General features: G+C 35.3%; 1 protein-coding gene across 2 annotated transcripts in view; it reads right to left on the reverse strand.

Annotated features, from left to right (window-relative positions):
- Nucleotides 1-21,582, reverse strand: part of LSAMP (limbic system associated membrane protein) — an 801,725-nt gene that overhangs the window by 64,367 nt on the left and 715,776 nt on the right. For both annotated transcript variants that reach the window (XM_074214560.1, XM_074214561.1), the window contains exon 4: nt 2,158-2,292. In XM_074214560.1, coding sequence (XP_074070661.1) covers nt 2,158-2,292 — 135 coding nt within the window. The remainder of the gene's footprint in view (nt 1-2,157; nt 2,293-21,582) is intronic.

Genomic DNA, 21,582 nt, shown 5'->3' on the forward strand with positions numbered 1-21,582 from the left:
CTGGAGGTCTTTTGGGACTCTCAAGATATTTATGGACAAATAGGTAAAAGGAATTTCATAGGAATTTTATGTAGTGCTGTTTCTACTTTTTTGTGATTCCCTTCCCATTAGCAAAAAAAGAAAAACGGCCTCTAATTTTCATAAAATCCTTTTCTTGAAAATTGGCTATCATCTGGCCATTCTAAGCTACACTTTGGGGATAGTCAAGAAGGAGCAATGTCAGACTAATTGTACTAATAATATGGCCTAGGCTGATAGCTTTGATCTTAGGAACAATCTGCAATCCATGCCACTTTGATGTTTCACACAATGGAAGCATAAATATTTTCCATGTACTCCATGCTCGGGCTTTATACAATCTAATTACGATGAAGGTCAATTAATAGAAAATGAAATCTTAACTCCAAAAGTCAGGAAAGAGGTAGATGATATTGGTGAGGGTATATGCACATAAAAGAAGTGAACGAACCTAATTATAAACTTATATAAACACTCAGAGAAAATGCCTTTCATCTAAAAAAGTCCCAAAGCATTTTATAGCATGAAAATTTTTAATTTGTCTCTGAAACTATAAATGTCTATCTGTCTACCCTTCTCTTTCTTTTTTTCTTATCCCCTTCTCTTTCTCTTTTCCCCTTTATTCTCTCATTGGAGAATAATCATAATAATATTTCATAAGAATTGAAAGCTAAAAAACATAAACTTTTAAGGTACAGACCCTCTTTCCTAGAACATCAGTTCCTTGAACATATAAGACAGGTAGGTGCCAATTCTGTTTTGAAGCATCTGTCATGAAAGAGATTTCACAACCTCCCTCAGGGACTGTTCCCCCAAACTACAGACGATTGTAATGACATGGTGAATATAACAAAGCAGAATGTAATCGAGCTAGAGTAGAAATCCACTTTCATACATTTCAGAATGTGAATTCAGTAATCGTACAAAAGGGCAAGCCTGGGCAGTGAGATTATCCTGTCACTAAGTAAAAGTTTGAGATAGAGATATCTCAGGAGAAAGATGCTTCTTTTTGTACAGTTTAAGTAAATTTAAAGAAAAATGCTTTGCTAGGTGACATATCAGAGGGTTCCACTCCCTTTTCTCTTTCACTCATTTTTATTTTCTATTCTTGTATTTTTTAAAAATTTCTAAACCTTTCATTATGGAGGCTCAAGAGTGCTTTTATTTTTTATTTACCTACTAATGCAAATTAGTGAACCTTCCTTGCTAATACAATTTCTAGAAATTCTGATGAAATGATCACTAATATTAAATTATCAAACAATCTCCTGTGATATAAATGACAGTGAGTGGTATCTGAACAAAGACAATTAAGGGACTAAGTCAAAATCTCATAGTAATTTAGTCATTCAGCACTAAGCCCGTATCATATCATATCTTAAATCTATACCACTGCATACTTAAAATAAAATTACTTCTATATTATTCTTCTCTGGAGAGAGATATAGCCTCTGAAAATCATAAGAAGTGGTAACATCTGAGTTTACAGGTTTTTTTTGGTCCATGTTTATAACTACATGATCTGTATACTGTACCTTTAAAAAAATTGTAGAAAGAGCACTATGTAATTATGTTTATTTTATTCTTCGTGCAATGAAATCCAATAGTTTATATGTGTATTCATTTATGCACCCACACAAATATACATGTGTGAGTATATTTACATCTACATCATCTACTTCTACATCTATATCTATATCATCTATATATCAGAAATGAGGAGAATCTGGATGAGAAAGGAGAGGAAAGAGGTCCCCTGAGACTGACATGCATGTAAGTCATTTTTTAAATTCCTATTTTTACTGGTTATTCTTGCTATTGATTTGCTAAGTTCAGTTGTACTAGCACCTAAGTAATGCACCTTTAAATTTAGACACCCAGGGACAAAGCTACAATTACTCAACCCTAGTTGTGGCTGTAAGGAAAACAAACAAACAACTTCTTAGTGATTGTCTTGACAGAGGTATTCTATCTGATTTAAGGACCACATTTTATCATTGGGAAATGATAAAAGCAGACAAGAATAGAATATCTGTTTAGTCTGAAATGCCTTTGGCTACTGTTACTTGGAACTTTTAGAAATTCCTTCTTCAAATCTCTGTGCTAATTACATTTGTGATTCATTTAAGACATACTCACAGTTCACAGTGACCTTGACTTGTTTGACATCTGCTGAAGAAACCTCATTGGCAGCTTTGCATTCATATTTGCCTGACTGCTCCCTTGTGATGCCAAGGATCTCCAGGTACTCTTCTTCTCCTTCAAATTCTCTTCCTAAAAAACAGATACATCAATGAATATCATATTTATATTAGCAGAAAGGCATATAGAATATATATATATATATATATATATATATATATATATATATCAATGCATGGGTATGTATATACAAATATTTTAATCAGACTACATTCACAAGCAGTACCAATCTTATATTGTCCTTCTAAGAAACAATTCTAGTGAATTTCTAGTAAATTCTAGTAAAATTCAAGGTCTTCGGGAGTAATTACTATTTCCATTTTGACCCTGTCTGCCTCTTACCAGGGATCATGCCTTGCAAATACTAGGTAAAAGATGTAATAAATATATAGATACAATAGAGATTTGTTGATTTTAGTGAATTTAATGACCATTATGTGGAATGAGGAAGGAAAAGACTGGAAATAGGAGTAACAATTTACTGTTTTATAATAATTGTCTATAGCAGTAGTCTAGACCAGATATGATGAAGGCCTGGGCTAAGTTGATGACTATATAAATGGAGAGAAGGGGACAGAAGCAAGAAAAGTGGTGGTAGATATAATAAACTTTAACAAAAAAGAGAAGCTATACATAGTGAGGGAGAAGCAGGAGACAAAGATAGCAAGCCTAGATGACTCAATGGATGGTGGTACCATCCAGATTCATTTCACATATCTGATCAAGTTGATGAGCAGGATGTTAATGAGAACTGAATGTTTTGCAAAAGATTAAGAATCCCAAGAGGTAAGCTACTCATGGCTTATCTAGTTGATAAGTGGTAACTAGAAATATAAAATATTAAAATTATGAAATTGGACACATTAATTTTCTCTAAGAAATGTATCGCTCTTGCCTTTATTCTGGTCCAACTGTTCTTTACTACTCCTTAGTTCATAGATAGAACTTTATATATGAACTACACATAAGGAACAGATAACAAATATGCAATTTATCAAATATCTGGCATTCTAGAATAAGTGGGATAAACACATAACTAGATTTTTTCAGAAAGTTGAAAGAGGATGAGGTAAGGTAAGGAGCTTTAACCCTGCCACAAAAACAAAATCATGTAGACACAGGCTTGGCTGTGATTATCAAAAATTGAATGCCAATAATCAGTAGCTATTTTCATATATTGCAAGATGTTTTCCTTTCCAGGATATTCCCTGATGGTGACATACACATAATTGTTTAGCTAACAAAGAAGCATATGCTGTACCTCATATACAGGCCAAGTCCATTAACTAGATTAACCAGGACACTCTTAATGAACAGAACTAGAACCTTTAAAGGAGCATACCATAGACTAAGTCAGGAAATACTGAAGACCATAAATCCTCTTTTTTTCCCTTTGTGAGTACTGCTTCTTAAGCAGACTTTATTTTAAATTCTTATGTATTGTAAACTTTTGTAGTGCACAAATAGAAATATCTCAGAATATGTGTATACATATAAAGAAGATTATATGTACAAACTGTATAACTATATTACATAGTTTTAAAAAAACATATCTATATCAATGTGTTTTGTTTTGTTTTGTTTTTTTAGTTTTTGCAAGGCAATGGGGTTAAGTGATTTCCCTAACATCATACAGCTAAGTAACTATTAAGTCTCTAAGATCAAATTTGAACTCAGGTCCTCCTGACTCCAGGGTTGGCGCTCTATTCACTGAGCCACCTAGATGCCCCATATCAATGTTTTAATAGCTTAAAATTAAAGAAAGAGGGGTGGCTAGGTGGCACAGTGGATAGAACACCGGCCCTGGAGTCAGGAGTACCTGAGTTCAAATCCGGTCTCAGACACTTAATAACTACCTAGCTGTGTGGCCTTGGGCAAGCCACTTAACCCCATTTGCCTTGCAAAAACCTAAAAAAAAAAATTAAAAAAAATTAAAGAAAGAGTTTAGGAAATCGTGTATATGAATGTGTAGTATGTCATGTATGTGTGTGTATATGTATGTTTATAGATATATATATACATGTATGTATATTTGTTGCTGAGTCATTTCAATTGTATCTGACTCTTTGTGATTCCATTTAGAGTTTTCTTGGCAAAGATACTAGGGTGGTTTACCATTTCCTTCTCCAGCTCACTTTACAGATGAAGAGTGTCCAGGGTCCTATATTTAGTAACTGTCTGAGGCTGGATTTGAACTCAAGTCTTCCTGACTTTAGGGTCAGCATTCAATTTGCCACCAATCTTCCCCATGTATATATATTTATATATATATATATATATATATATATATATATATATATATATATGTATGTATGTATTATGATTTAATAAGGCAATAAACACATTTCATCTATTTGTGTTCTTGACTACATTTCTTTTTGCTTTCTTCTATGCATTTAAAAATGCTTCATTGATACTCTAGTTTTTTACATATTTTGCTATCCATTAGCTCACCTCTCTTACTGCAAGAAGAAACCTTCCCTTATTACAAATAGATATTGTTAAGCAAAATCAAATCAATATACTGGTCATATATTAGTTCATCAGCTCCCATGGATTTAATTGCCTGATGACTGATACCAATGACTCTCCATTTTACCTTTACCACTGGAAACTCTTTGCCAAAGTCATCTTGCATCGCCGACTGCCTTTGATGCAAGCAGGATCCCTCTATTTGTAGTGGAATTATTATAGACACCAATTGATATTAACCTTACTCCTGCTTAGAACTTCTCAATTCAAGAGATCCACTAGACTCAGCCTTTTCCAATAGGAGAGATTATAGGCATGCATGTACCAGCTTATCCAGCCAAGATTTAGCTTAAGTATCAATCCTCAACTTCCATTTCTTCATTTTCCAAAATCTCCCAAACTTATTACATTTTTACCCCAGTCTGATAGAATGTTGTATACATTAATTTCTTAGAGAAATCTTCAAATGCATGTTCTCCCCTAAAATGTTCCACTATTATGCCCCCTAAAACATTAATATGCTTAAAGCCTCATATTTATACTTAATCACATTCCTTGGCATCCTCTATCAATCCATAGTGATTTTGGGCAAAATGCCTTATTGTGACCTGAGTTCCAAACAGCAAGAAATTAAGTTACTGATAGCAGACTCAATTTCAACAACCCTACCCCAAAAGCAGTGTCAGCACTAACTGAAACACACAAACCCTTCTTGGACAAGACTTGAAAGGAAAATAGCTCCCAGAAGTTGTTGAGAAAGCATAAATTGGCTGCTTGAGCTGTATTCTAACTGTTGAATTTTCCAACTTCCTGAGACTTAAAAACTTGGTTGATTTTTCTTGAAACTTTGTACCTTTGTTATTCTTTCCTCTACCATACAATTTACTCCTGGAGAAACAGTATGATCTGGTTCTCTTATTGTGTACCTTCCTTAATATTTCTTGCCTGCCTTCTCCTCTCAAGTATTTTTTATATTTATATTTATCTGGTTAGACCTTGGCACAGCCTCTCAACATGAATCCTTCCTAGCAAACCTGTTGGGCCTGAAGTTTCTTCTCACAAATTCACTTTATTTGGGTACTGTACTCTACTTAGTGGTGGAGAGGCAAATATTCCCTTTAAGAAAATACTCCTCTACTCCAAGACACAAGTATTCTGTGGTCAGTGTGGGTTTGGATATTCTTTTTGACTTCCCCAATGTATATTGGGGCCCTGGAAAGTTATTGTTTCTATAAAAGGTGAAGAAATACTAACAGTATAAACGTACTGCATTTTATGACTTCCATGGAAAGAACTGTAGGTTTTGGTTTTGGTTTTTACTTTTTTTTCAGTTCAAGTTATTGAGCAGACAAAGCTAATCGTTAATCAAAACATTCCACAACTCAAATAGGTGCCACCTTGTTTTTCCAATATGAAAAGCAGCATCTTACTACCAGCAGTGTTGGAAATGGATGCAGGAAACCCAGAGTTCAAATTCTAACTTTGACATTTATTAATCTCTGTGACCAATTGCTCAATCTTCCTGAGCTTTTGACAGTGCTGGAAAAGTCCCGAAAATGGAAATATAGGACTTTGTTTGTTGTTCTGGCGCTGCCTTCTCTTGAAGCCTTCTACCTGACATTGTCTTTTTCACATTCTCACTCAGTTAAGCACTTTGCTTCTGGCTTTAGTGGGTAGAGATCCTTTACTTTGAAATTTTTCAGTTCCCTTTCTTAGTATTTCCATCCTCCGTTCTCTCCTCCTTTTTTTCCAATATCTCACCAAGACCAATCCTTCAAAAACCCTTTATCTCATTCCTTCCCACTTCCTTTAGCAAAATGCTCCTACAATCATTTCCTCTCCAGCTCTACTCAGTTCCTTCTCTGCTATTCACAAAGTCATCCAAGGTTTCTCTATAAATAATTCTCACTAGCTCCTACCATTCACCTTAAACCATCATTATATATTTTCTTCTTTATTGCAAAGGGAAGCTCCCATAAAACAAAAGCTACCTCTATGCATTGTCTTCACTTTATTCTCTTTTTATTTGCTTTCTAATTTTCTATAATTTGGATTACAACCTCACCATTCAACTTGTTTGGCTCTCTTCAAACTTTCCAATTGCCAAATCTAATGGCATTTTCTCAGTCCCTAGCTTCTTTGATCTCTTTTCCTCATCTGACTAGTGATGATTCCTTCCTCCTGGATATTTTCTCTTTGTTTTTATGACAATGTTCTCTCTTGGGTCTCTTTTTACCTCTCTGACTACTATAGGATCATTCAGATTCATATAACATCTTCCTAACTATGGATGCTTTACAGGGCTCTCTGTCCTGCATCTTCATTTTTCTATGCCTTCTCACTTGGTGACCCAATCCATTCCTTAAGATTTGTCTATACTATGAAAATGACTCTTTGAATTAAATTTGACCATACAGCTTTTTTTGGTTTGTATGGGTTTTATTTTTGAGGAAATTAGGATTAAAATGACTATTCCCAAGGTCACACACTTGTTAAGTGTCTGAGATTGACTTTGAACTCAAATTGGATTCCATTGCTGGTGCCCTATCCTAGTTGCCCCTCAAGGTTCTGGTGGTTTCTTTCTCTCTCCCTCTGTGTTTCCATCTCCTTTCTGTCTCTTTGTCTCTGTCTCTGTGTCTTTAATGTGTGAGTGTGTGTGTGTGTGTGTGTGTGTGTGTGTGTGTGTCTTCTCTGTCTCTGTCTGTCTCTGTCTGTCCCTCTCCCTCTCCTGTCCTGCATCAGGGACTGTATATTAATCAGTTTAAATTAGATGTTACACAACTTCTCAAACTCAACATGTCTAAAATGGAACACATTACCTTTCTTCTCCAACCTACTCCTCATCTGAACTTCTCTGTTTTAATCAGCACCAGGAACTTTCCAATCACCAAGATCTACCACTTCAATCTTTAACTCCTCATGGTCCCTCCCACATGGGTCAAATCAATTACCAAACCTTATTGTCCTAACTTCACAAAATGTTCTCTTTTGTTCTGTTCTTTTGAACCTGTTTTCTTCTGTCTTCTCAGATGCTTGACAGCCCAGTTCAGATCCTCACAATCTCCTACCTGGACTATTTCAATAACTTTCTAATTGTTCCTGACACAAGTCTATCTCCATTTCAATTTATCTTTCATGCAGATGCTAAAATGATTTTACTAAACTTTATCTCTGATCTTTCATTCCCTTAACAATTAAGCTTCAGTGTTTCCTTATTGTTTCCATGATCAAATATAGCCTCCTCTGTTTATCATTTAGAGCCCTTCACAACCTGACCCTAACCTACTATTCCAACATAGTTTTATATTACTCCCCTTTGTGAACAATACAATATTTGACCTTCTTGATATTCCTCACACATGTCACCCCAAGGCTCATCTTTCTGTCTTTGTACTGGCTATCTTCCATTCCTGGCATGCAGGCCTCCTCATGTTCACCTCTTAGAATTCTTTGTTACCTTCAAAATTCAACTCAAACACAATCTCCTTCATTAAGCATTTATTTAATCATACTCTCATTTCCTTAACTCTTTGACTCAATTTCCTCATCCATTAAATGAGCTGGAGAAGGAAATGGAAAAGTGATGTAGTATCTCTGCCAAGGAAAGCACAATGGGGTCACAAAGAATCAGACATGACTGAAATGACCCAATAGTATTCCCATTCTCTCCCAAATTATCTACTATTCAATTTGCATATATTTTATAGGATCATAGATTTAAAGATAATTTAGAGACCATTTGGTCAATACTTCCCTTAGTTTTATAGATGAGTAAACTGTGGTGAAGAGGTAAGTGATGAATGTAGCTGATGGACCTCTGACCTCTAATCTCAAATGCACTGCTTAATCCCAGATCATCTAATTCTTGATTTCTAATCTGATGTTTTTTGACCTCTATTCCTCTCCCCAATCTGCAAAATTAAGAGGGTTGGACTAGCCATTTTCTGACATGTCTTCCATCTTGAAACTTATGACACTGTCTATAAATTTATAAATTAATAGCTAAAAGGGACTTTAGTAAAAACTGAGTAAAATCTTTATTTTATAGAATAGGAAGCTGAGGTTCACAGAAGTTAAATTCCTTGTTCTTAATTACACAAGTAACTATTGAATATCTGAGGTATGATTTGAATTCTACTCTTTCCTGACTCCAAACCCAGCATTGTTTTAACCGTAATATCTAGCTATCTAGAATTATAAGACATAAAGTTGTAGATGGCCACCATCTGCCTAATTTTAGGAGTTCATAGGATAATAGATTTAGAGTTGTACAATACCTCAAAAGTTATCTAATCCGGCCCTCTCATTTTATAGAAGGAATTTAGGTCCTTCACTGAACAAGTTTTTGACAAATTGATATCTTTTCCTATTGCAAATATTTTACTTCCATTCTTAGAACCCAAATTTGAGGATTAGTTTTCAACTCATCAATTCTATAACCATGTCTAACTTCTTCTCCTGATATACATTCAATGAACTTTCTCTAATTTACAAGAGTTTGAGATTCCTTCTACTATTCAATTAAGTATTTTCCATTTTAGGAGCAACATGATCCCCCTCCTGTCTTAACTGTTCCTAGTGGCAAAATTACAGCTTCTGCCTCTAGCCTCTGCCTACTTGAAAATGTTTATTAGTAATATAAGTTCAAATATAAGTTCATTTTGCATTTTTAATAACTCAACCTAATTCCACTTTCTTACAGACCTTGTTCTTCATTCTATTTATTTTGGGAACTGTGTTGAATTTAATCTCTCCTTCTCAATATTATTCCATCTTTCCTGTTAATATGTCCCTACTGGGTTAAATAACTTCTCATCCTCCCTAGTGTATGTACCTTTCAAATTTTTGCATATCATTAGCATATCCTTTTAGTCATTATTTACTTAAGCTCCACATCTTAGTTCTTTTAATATTTCCACATCCATCATGTGGAAGGTCCTCAGGTCAAGAATGGAAATAAAGAAGCCTCTTCATTTAGCTGTTATGTAGAAAAAAGTTATCCAAGGATAACCCCAAGGAAAGGAATGGTAGATGACTACAGGTACCTGGAGCTCATAGTTTCCAGTGCCCAATGCAGCTCTGAGAGTAAGGACTATATCTTTCTGGTTTCTAACAATTTGTGCTGTTCAAACACATCTATTCCTTTATCAGATAACAGAAATTTAAAATTCAATGTGATCCATATTCACAAATGCATGTTATTATTGTTCAGTCACTAGTTCATTCAACTCTCTGTGACCATTTTTGGGTGTACTTGACAATGATATTAGAGAGATTTGTCATTTGCTTCTCCTGTTCATTTTACAGATGAGAAAACTGAGGCAAATAGGGTTAAGTGACTTGCCAAGGGTCTCACAGCTAGAAAGAAAGTATCTGAGACCAGCATTGAACTCATGAATATGAACAGTGCTCTATGTATTGTACCACCTAGCTGCCCTTTTACAAATGCATAGTCATTGGCTTAAAAAAAAAAACTTTCTGTGTTTCTTCTACAGCATACCCATTTGGGAAAGAAAACAATATCATTTACATGAAATCTTTTACTCATTAACAATGTGTCTTTATTACTCAGGGTTCCCTGGGACATGCCCAGTCTTATCTTTTGAGTGACAAACCATGTACCACTTAAACTGAATTATAGCTTTTTGTAATTTTTATATTTTTGACACTGGCACAGGGTAAGTAAAAAAAAGTAAGACTGCTGTTTGATTACTTTCTGGTTTTTAAAGTAAACACTCTTTCAGAATTTTTATCTGGAATGAGGTAAGACATTTTGGGGGAACTCAGGAGACACAGAGGATAGAGTACTAGGCCTGGAAGGTGAGAAAGATTCAACTTCATGAGTTCAATCTGACTTCAGATACTTACTAAATGTGACCCTGGGCAAGTCACTTAATCTTATTTCCTCATCTGGAAAGTGAACTGGAAAAGGAAATAGCAAACTACTGTAGCATATTTACCAAGAAAACCTCAAGTGGAGTCTAATGGACATAAAGAATGCCAATAACAACAACAACAAAGTAATTTTCACTCATAATTTGAAGGGGATTATTATAAATTCAACATCAGGATTAATAATTCCATTGAAAGCGAGGCTTTCTTGAAATATGAACAGAAATTGCCTTTTAAGTATAGTGAGGACTAAGAATTTTTTTGTTTACCAAAGTGAAGAAGGGTTGGGGAAATGTTAGTAATTGACTTTTTCCTTCCAGCCTACCTGTCCCTCAACCACCTGGGAAGTGTCTGGGGATTAAACTAGCTATTCTTTACACTCTTTTGATTTAGGAAGACTATAAAGAATTGGAGAGAGGAAGAGGTTCTGAACTTCACATGGCAGCAATTATATGGGGAAAGAAATATCTGGGATTGGGTAACTGTGGAGAGAGAATTGTAGAATTCTTTTCAGGAGGAAGTCGCAGAGTCCTTTGTTGGGCACTGGAGTGGAATGAGATAAAGAGAATCCTGTGTTTACAACCAGGTTAACAGTGACCAAGAACTGTGGATGAGGATATGGGAGAACAGGCAGATCACTGAAGAATATTAGAGAACTTTAGTGCCATGGGATAAATGGGTTAGAGTTGGGAATGATGCTCAGATGACCAGAGGAACCACAGAGGGGACTACAAGGCTACAAGGCACCATAGGATAATACATATATTGGAGGAGTTACATTAGCAACAAAGAGGCAACTTTTAAAGCGAAGTGGACTATGATTCTAGGTGTTTGATGAGAGGCTCATGGGAAGGTTTACTAATTAGCAGAATTATAATTTTATAAGGGTTCTGATATAAATTTTCTTTGTTTTCCTTAATCTGTAAATAAATATATTTATGATTTGAACTTTGTGAACCTGTGTGCTTGTTAGGGGAATTGGACCCTATATCCTGGAGGGGGAATTTTTGTCAGAAAATGAAGTTTCCAGATTGTTTGCATGGGGCAACCAGACAGATAAAAGAGAAGTTTTTTTTTTTAATGTTTTCAGCCTTTCTTATTAAAAGGGAGGCCGTGATAAATGGTTTTATGTACATTAATCAATTTTAAGATATTTACCATTTTTAACATATTTATTCTTCCTGTCTTCCTTCCCTAAACATATTATATGCACATAAACACCTATCTATGCACACTCAGATATAACCAGTCATTTTCAAGGAGTAAATCCCACTGGTTTGCTTTTTCATAAATATGTAAGGAAACTAGTGATAGTTGAAGAGAAGCAAGCTATCAAACTCTACCTTTAAAAAAATGGTAGAGGAAAAAAAGGCTTACAAATCAATAATGCCATTTGAAGTTTTCTGTAGTAACTTCAAATGCTGAAGCCAAGTTTCTATTCTTACATCAATTTTCATGTTGTTATTCTTTTCCTAAGGATATGTTCACTGGCTTCTCTTTTCACTCCTCCACAACATTGTACAATATATTCACTAGCAACAATCAAATAAAGAAATAAAAGCAAAGAAGGCTGTGAATAGTGTTCTATTTGTATTTCCAGCAGTGATACCTCTTCCCTTCAAATCTTTTGAAGTTTCTGTTTTCTCAGCTTCACAACCTTATTCAGAGTTCCTTCTGTGTCATGCCATTGTACTATTCTATGGTTGAAAGAACTTGTTATCACCAAGTGAGATGGGTGAAAGGTGGTAAGTAGTTTATGATTAAGAGGGTAATGTGGACATATTGGGGTTGGGACTAATCACAGTGGAAAACTAGGGAGAGAAATTAAAGAAAAATTCAGAGATATGGCCTGAAAGGTAAGGGGGAAATGAGAAATGGTTACAATTAAGGGAGTTAATGGAGGAAAAAGAAAGAGGGAGAAAAGGAGAGGATTCTAGGGCTATATGGGTAGATAGAGGGGGGCAGAACAGTTCATGAAAGTAATCACTGTTTAAACAGAAAAGCACAATGGGGTGTGCATGGTAGAAGATGGCTTCATGCCATCTATAGACCCAGGGGTTATAGTTAGTAGCCAAAAATCAGGAGTAAGCACAATGGTAAGGAAGATTGAAAACTGACTGTGGTTACATGAAAGAGAATGAGCCAAATGCCAAACTCCCTGGCATTATTTTCCTGGCATTTACAGAAACCAAATTCATTATGATTTGCATTTTCATTTTTACATACTGACAGTCAACTGGGGTTGCTGTAATTTGAGGCTGTAGGCTCCATTTCTGCCTTTGGCCCTTTCATTTTAAAATTTAGTTTTCTTTTACAATTCATCCTTCTCCAACTTGGTCAGTTTTCTTAGAATTCTGTTTTTCCTTCACAATTCTGAATTTAAAATCAAATTTTCAAGTTCGTTATTTCTGAGTCTTTTACATGTATTTCCCAACTCTCTTCCCCACCCCAGTAGAATGTGAATTCCTTGAGAAAAGGGGAAGAATTCTTTTTTGTTTGTTTGTTTGTTTATTTGTTTTGTCTTTCTGTGCTCAGTGCCTAGATAAATGCTTGTTGGATATGAATGGATTAGATTGGATTAGCAATACATTAATTAAGAACAATAGGAAGAAACAATTCCTGAAAGTCAATCTCCTGAAAAAGCATGAGAAGTTTAGGAAGAATCTGCCCCTGGATAAGCCTTCAAAGATAAGAGTCTTGTCAAGTCTTACCATCACTGTAAAAATTGGCTGGGTTCTAGAGTCTAAGCATTGAATTAAAAAAAATTGAAAATGAGATAAATAACAGCCATGATTGAAACATAAACTAAATAGATGTTACCAGTTGCTACTGCTCAATTACTATAGCTAAATAAGAAAGGGAGAATAACTTAGATATTTGAGTGAACCAGTTATCCAGGCAACTAAAAATATTCATTGATCACTCAGTACATAGAGTTACTCAGATTGGGGTAAAGCAGCATAAGAAAAATAAAATGGGGTGGCTAGGTGGCGTAGTGGATAAAAGCACCAGCCTTGGAGTCAGGAGTACCTGGGTTCAAATCTGGTCTCAGACACTTAATAATTACCTAGCTGTGTGGCCTTGGGCAAGCCACTTAACCCCATTTGCCTTGCAAAAAAAAATCTAAAAAAAGAAAAATAAAATGAAAAAAATGAGCAACCAAAACCAAAACCAAGCAACAACAACAACAACAACAACAAAAAACAAACAGATTTGGAACTCTAGTACATTAGGGCACTGAAATTGGAGTTAGAAGGATATGGGTTCAAACCTAAATTGATACATTTACTAGTTGTGTTTTACTACAAGGTTATGGGTTAGACTGTTGGTCTGGAGTCAAGATTTCAGTTCAAATTCAACCTCATATACTTACTAACTATAACACAAGACAATTTCTTCCTATGAAAAATTAGGATAAAATATCATCTAACTCACAAGGTTGTAAGGACAAAAATGAGAGAATAGTTATAGTTGTAAATCATAAAATATCATGTAAATGCTAGCTATTATTTCATGGATTGAATCAGCCTCTCTGTTCCTCAGTTATCTCATCTGTAAAATGTAAGGGATTAGATTTTCTGACTTCTGAGCTCACTTCTGGTTGAAATTTATGATCCTATTAATTCACAATTGAATTGGTAAAAGAGTACTATGGCATATGAAAATACAGTAGTAGTAGCATATCGGTAAGAGCAAATTATGTCACCAGCTAAAAACATAAATGTTGAGGCATCAGCAAAATCTAGATGCAATGAAAAACATATATGGAAGAAACATGGAGAAGATGAGCTTTGGGTTGAACTTGAAGAAGCTGGGGGACACAGGGCAAAGGAGAGAATGAGGGAGAGGAAAGAGAAATAAATCATCCTGGGGCAAGACATCAGTGAAATTTGTTTATAAAAGAAGTTAGTAACATGAGAAGAGGACACTTGGAGAGGGCTTCAGAAGAGTTGTTATAGAGTAGAGAATTCCCTCTGTGAATTATTTCCTATTTATCCTGTTTAGTTTGCTTTGTAAATATTGGTTTTGAAAAAGATCATATAATTTCCCCCATTAGATTATAAACTCCTTGAGTGCAGGGATTTTGTTTTGCTTCTTTTTAAGGTCCCTAGCCCTTAGCACAATACCTGACTTAATAATGTCTATTGTTTGATTGATGTCCCTTCTAGTAAGATAAGGGATGGATCCAGATGGCATTATGAAAAATCTGTAAAACCAGGTAGGAAAGTCTATCATTATGCCAAAATTTTGTGGATCAGCGAACTCCACAGATCACAACATATTCATAAAGCATAGTCACAGAGGGCAGCTGCTTGACCCTCACCCAGATTTTTCTCTAATCACACCAGTAATAGGTTTTCTTCCCTCTATCCACTACACTTGATTGCCTAACTTTAATGTGATAGTTGATATATGAAGGCAAATGAGGTTCTAATGATCATTTTTAACACTGTAAGACTCTGGGGTAAGGGAAAGAAAGGGAAGTTTTCTGTGATGACTACAAAGAGGCAGAATTAGAAAATGAATACCTATTTGTCATGGGAAACAATGAGAAGAGTTTGGAGAGTTTGAAATTTGTGTTTCAAATATTGTTACAACAGTCTACTGAAATATTTTGTAAGGAGCAAAATCTGAGGATATGGAGCTAGGAAAATTTCCTGGCTAAAGAACAAGTTCTGAGTACTATTCATTAATGCAAAGTGATTAAAATCACATTAATGGATTAGTTCACTAAAGGGGTTCTTTACAGAGGAGTGCATTCTATGGCATAGGAAAATTACCTTATGAACACACATACACATTGGTAAATTAATATACTCGTCGTACTAAATGATGATCTAGTCTCAGGAAAGGGACAGAGAAAATTTTAAAATACATATTATCCTTAAAAATGTATCCTGCGTATACTTTTTTTTTAATTTTGGAGAGATAGTTGTTAAACATTTACCAGCATTCTCCTGGTTGACTCAATGATCTTCAAAGTTAACTTCTAGCTGGAAATTGACTCTATATGAGAGTTAAATATAAAAAAAATCCCATATTTAAAAGGCATCATTTTATAATGAAAATACAACTGAGTTTAGACTCAGGAGGTTTTGGTTCAACTCCTGACAATGGGCTCATATTAGGAAAATCACTTAGATTTTGCAAGATTTAGTTTCCTTATCTTTCTGACAGGAATAATGTTTGAACCATCCAACCCACACAGTTGTAACTTTTGTAAACCTTAAAGCTAACACAATGCCATTTGTCATTACAAAATAATAATTTTGTTTACTACTATTCCTACTTAATAAACTCTAGAGATTCCCTATTACCTACAATATCAAATATCAAATCCTATTTGCCTTTTAAAACTCTTCGCAACTTAGCCCCTTACTTTATTTCCAGTTTTCTTATACTTTACTGGCTTCCATATACCAGATGATCTACCAGATGTTATAAATTATCATCCTTAAATGTTCCACTCCATCTTTGGTCTTCATACCCTTTCATTGGTTTCCCCCCATTTCTCTCCCTCTTGACCTCTACTTCATGAAAGCTTTTCTCAAGACTCAACTCAAATCCTACCTTCAGGAGGCATTTCTGGATCCCTCCTATTAGAGGACCCTTTTCTCTGAGATTATGTTTCATTTGCTTTGCAATATCTTCTTTATATATAATTGAGCATTGTCTTCTCCATTAGACTGTAAACAGCTTGAAGACAGGGATCATGTTTTTGCCTTTTATTTTCTGTAGGTCCAGAACCTGGCAGAACATCTGGTGCATAATAGCTCTTTATATATACAGAGTGACTTAACTGAATATCTTATATTAAGAAGTTCAATAAATGAGTAAAATTGGAATGAAAACTCAATTTGAGTCAAATGCCTTTTGGGGAGTACTGTTGAGGTTGGGGGCAGAAAGTTGCTTTCTCTAATTTAAAGACAAGTTTGGAATCTTTGCAAAATCTGGGAACAGCAGATCTTTCAGTGTTATCACAAAATCTGTAGGGGTATCCCCTGGCTATTGTTAATGATGCTGCCATAAGGAAGGATTCAATATCAAAAGAAAAGAGAGCAACAGTAGCCTTTTTTGAGAGCCATAAAAATCAATTGGCATGTATTTTTAAATGTGTTAAGTAAACATAGCAAGGCAACTGAGTCAAAGAAAGGACTGAGTTTTCAGGCAAGCGTTTGGAATGCAACTAAAATGAAGGAGCAGATGAACCTATCCAACTCCTCACCATGCCACAATGGTTTCTTGTGCTGCCGTGATATTATTTGTGCTCAAACCTTGACTGCTACAATGGGACACTGAATTGAGTGGATTCTTATTCAGAGTAGATTAAAGATGTTTTCTTGCTTGAAGTCAGTAGACTTCAAGTAAGGAAAGAGTGGAAAATGGAAGTGTGATAGAATTGGTTCAAGTGTAAAATACTACTTGGAAATTTTCCATTGAAAACAAAATGGATAACCTATCACATAAGGGATGTTTTAAGTGATAGAAATCAGTTTGAGGCAAATTTTAATGACAAGATGGTTTATGGAAAGCAGGGTATCTATAAATAAAATTATCCTTTGAAGTTCTAAGCATGTGTAAAAGAGGTACCCTATGTCTCCATCTCAATAATTAAAGAGAGACTGGACGTCTAAAATGTAGTAAATCACCCAGAGATAGGTGTGAACTGGATGAAAATAAGACCTTTTAGAGAATTCACCATTGACCATTGATGTCTTTGAAAACCTTTGTGTGAGTTAATGTTGCACAGGAAGTTTTTCAAATTGGTTGAGAAAACTTGGTTATGAGGAAACACTGTCACCTCTAAAATAATGATCTAGTTCAAAAGCTACTTCAGGACTTGAAGCTCTTTTAACAGAAAGGAAATGAGTGCGGATTTCAAGAACTTAGCCAAAAAGATTTATTGGCACAAGGCAAATAGATGAAAGGTAATGAAAAATAGGACAGAGCTGTTGCAGAGAAGGGAGAAATTGTGGAGCACCATTGGCCCTATAGGCATACTAAAGCAGAAGGCTGAAACAGTAACCACCATAGGCAGTTCTTTAAGGTCCAAGGGAGGTTCCTAGAAAAAGTCTTATTTTTCAACTTTCCATCTCCTTGAATATCTATTAACTATAACATACTCAGCTTACTTCTTTACCCAAGTCATTCCAATAACCAACATCTTTTTTGGACCTTTAAGAGGTTGAGGGCTAGCTGGAGAGAAATATAAATTTAAAGGAAGAGTCAAACCTCTGCCTAAAAATTAGGATTTTTTACTGAGTGTTCTGAGCAATTCTGATTGCACTCTTAATTTATTGTTTAATATAAGTTCACTAAAGGAATAGAAGAGGGAACCATAAAGAAATAAGGGGACATTATATTGCCCCTAGCCTTAAAGTAAGATAATTATTATAGCAGGCTATGGCTGATTACATCTCTAGAGAGAAAGAGTATGGAGAGAAAAGAAAATTGCAACTATCTCTGGTCACCTGTACCTATATAATATCTCTGGTCACCTGTACCTATATGATACAAAATTAATATAATATTAATATAATTTAATACAAATTAAAAACTAAAAGATGCTACATTGCCCATTTTTCACCATTGGTCTGCATTCACCAGAATTAACCAATTCCATATATTGGAAGAGTTATAGATTCTTGTGTATCATCACTCCAGGGAATTGGAAATCTTTCATGGTCATTGTTGCCAGAACACTTAGAAGTCGGATGGAAGAACAATGGGCAGCCCTCCCTAAATGGTAAGGCTAGCATGCCTGACCCTGAAACAAGACATGCTGGCAGAGTGGGCACATGAGCTTTTGGAAGGCCAGGGGGCCAAAGCTTAATGGGAAAACAGCAGCAGTTTGTCTCCACTGCTATTTATGTTTCAAATGCGTGACAGGCTGTCAGTGCAAGTGAGGGCTAGGGAATTTACTGCCTTTCAGATTACTGCCACAGTCTCTGACTTGACAAGTCACTTCAGTTAAAAGGCTCCAACATGAAGATTCTCTCCCTCCTCTTCTCCTCTGCCTACCTCCTTAAATAAAAACAGAAGCAGGCAGCCAGGGTAACTTAGAATACAAGAACCCCACATGACTAGAGTTGTGTTGGCTTTCTGGAAGGGAGTGTGAGGGGAGGGAAGGCATCCCTCCACCCCCAATGCATTGGTCACTTGACTCTTGTCTGGGTCATCCAAGGAAGTGAGATACACTGATTAATTATTCTGGGTCTGTGGGAATGAACACCAAAGTGTGTGTTCAAGGAACTATTTGTGTTAGGAAAAGGGAGTGTGAGCAAGTGTGTGAAAGTCAGATGTGTGAGTTTGGGAGGGGAGAGCATGAAGGAGAAAACCATTTCTGAGTCCCACAAATGAGAGTGCTTAGCAAGCTAGACAAAAAAAAAAAACAACAGGGGGATTATATTTCTTCTTCACAAGTCAGTTCTCTAGTTATTATTTTCCATTCTTCTCTCCAACTTTATGTAATCTCAGGAAGTTGACTGTGATCAAAAAAGATTTGTTCTCAAAAAGAATGAATGTTTCTGTGTTTGTGTGTGAGGGATTTTTAATATGAATAAATAAGTTTTAAAATGAGTTGTCTAAATAGTATTTATCAGCTGGATGGCACAGTGGATTGAGCACTGGCCATGGAGTCAAGAGGAGAGGAGTTTGAATCCAGACTTACAAGTTGGGTGATCTTGGGCAAATCACTGAACTCTGACTCCCATCCAGCACCATTTCCAATCTTCCTGATTGGCTGGCCACTGGACCTAGATGGCTCTGCAGAAGAAAGTGAGACTGGTGACTTAGCACAGCTCCCCCTCACTCAAATCCAATTCACTTGCTTGCCATGGCATTGCCTTCTTGATATCATGATCTTCTTCCAGAACAAAGGACAAACATCATCAGTGATTAGAGTTCTGCACTTGAAACAATACAATGTGGACTCAGATCCAAAGTCAGGTACTTACTGGTTACATCTACTCAGAAAATAGTCTGAGAACTCAGAGATCTTAGAAGTTTTCTAGTTCAAAGTCTTTATTACAGAGGAAGAAACTGAGGCAAAAAAAAAGTATGGTAATTTACCTGATTTTACAAAAATTAGTGGTAGAGACAGCATTCAAATATGTCCCCTAATTACAAATCTAGCATTCTTTCTACCTTACCCCCTTGCTTTTCAGTCTCAGTTTCTTCATCTGTAAAAGAAGGATCAAAAATATCTCTAAGGGTAGTTGTGAAGTGTTTTATGTGATTTTAATTGAAATTGATTATAATTTAAATTAATTGAGATTTTGAGACTTTTTGAGGTACAAAATTAGATTTTATATATGTATGTTTATACAAACATAGAATAATAATTTAAGGGATTTTATAATTCTTTATCATTTTTTATTATTATCTCATTTTTCTCAAGTAAATTTGAAGGAGTTCAGAAATACTTCTGAGATGGGTTCTTTTCAAGAATAAGAATAGTCTTGCTAATGTTATATTTAATAAATAGCAGATAATATAATAAAGGAGGATAATACAATAAAGTTTTATTATGTAAACTCTCTAGGTTGCCTGAAAACATCTTTGGTTCAATTCAATCAGAAATTAAGACAGTAGAAATTCTACTTTGAACCTCATACTCCTCCTAGGTTTTAATCTCCTTTGTTAAATCTCTATATTTTGAAAAATGTTTTAATCCATATAAGAAGGAATTTTTATAGAATCCTGGAGAAGATGGGATTTTCATTGAGATTTAAAAGAAGTCCTGGAAGTCCTGGAAGTCAGTATGCAGCAATGAGGAAGGGAGCTTGGGAGATAGCCAGAGAAAATGCCTGGAGCTAAGAGATTGGAGATTACAAATATTTGTTATGGCAATCAAATTAATCATGAAGCACCTACTAAATGTCAAACACTTCTAGAACAAGTATTGGTAATAGAAAGATGAGAGTGAAATAGTCCTGACTTCAGAGAGAACAATAAGCATATATTCAGGTATGTTGCTGTTGTTCAGGGGAATGGACACTATTTGGGGTTTTCTTAGGAAAACTTTTGGAGAAGTTTGCCAATTCTTTCTCCATTTCATTTTATAGATGAGGAAACCAAGACAAACAGGGTTAAGTGAATTACCCAGGGTCACATAGCTAATAAGTGTCTGAAGTCAAATTTGAACTCAGGTCTTTGTTATTCCAGCCCCAGAGTTCTATCTAATTGCATCAGAAATAGAAGAGGTAAGCCCAGGCACTAGATATTAGAGGAGTGGGGAAGGTGATGAGGGGTGGAGATGGTGGAGGTAGAGCTTCAGGAAAGATCTCCAGGCATGGTATGGGCTGAATCTAAGTAAATCAGGGATTCTTGGCCTGAAAGTGTTGAAAGCAAAGATCCAAGGAATATTGAAAAATGTGTTTAAGTTTGTTGAGTTATTATTCTTGCACTATGTTGTTTATTGAAAACTAAAATGCTATTTTTTCTTGAACAAATTATGAGGAAAAAACATACTGACTCTAAAGCAGAATTTAGAGAAGCAGACAGAAGACTGGGTTCAAGTCATGTTCTTACTTGGCACAATCTTACATGTTGCACAATCTCTCAGAAACCTACAAAATTCTCAGGGACAAGAAGTTAAATTAAAAATGTTAATTTGTCTTAGTAGAAGGAGTTTCTCACCAGATTATTGAAATTGCAGGTCTGCTTTTTTTTAAAAAGTTAAATTGAATTGACTTCAGCATCAGAAAACATCTTTCCTACTGGCTAATCTGTAGGGCAGATTTCCAATGACCTTTACAGTTTCCAAGAAAAGAAAAAAAGATGAAACTCTAAGGTCAAATTATAGGAAGGGAATCTGTAAATAAGCAGAATAAATTCTAAAAATGACTATGATAAAAACATTTCCTAATCTTGGAAAATGTTAAGGAATTTTAAAAATGTACACATGAAGGACATAATGTTTATTTAAAAGATATTTCACAGAGGTCATATGAAGGTTCTTTTATGATTTAGGAGATCAAATACTAGCATCAATTC

The sequence above is a fragment of the Macrotis lagotis genome, chromosome 1 (genome assembly GCF_037893015.1).
Source record: "Macrotis lagotis isolate mMagLag1 chromosome 1, bilby.v1.9.chrom.fasta, whole genome shotgun sequence".
Lineage (NCBI taxonomy): Eukaryota > Metazoa > Chordata > Mammalia > Peramelemorphia > Peramelidae > Macrotis > Macrotis lagotis.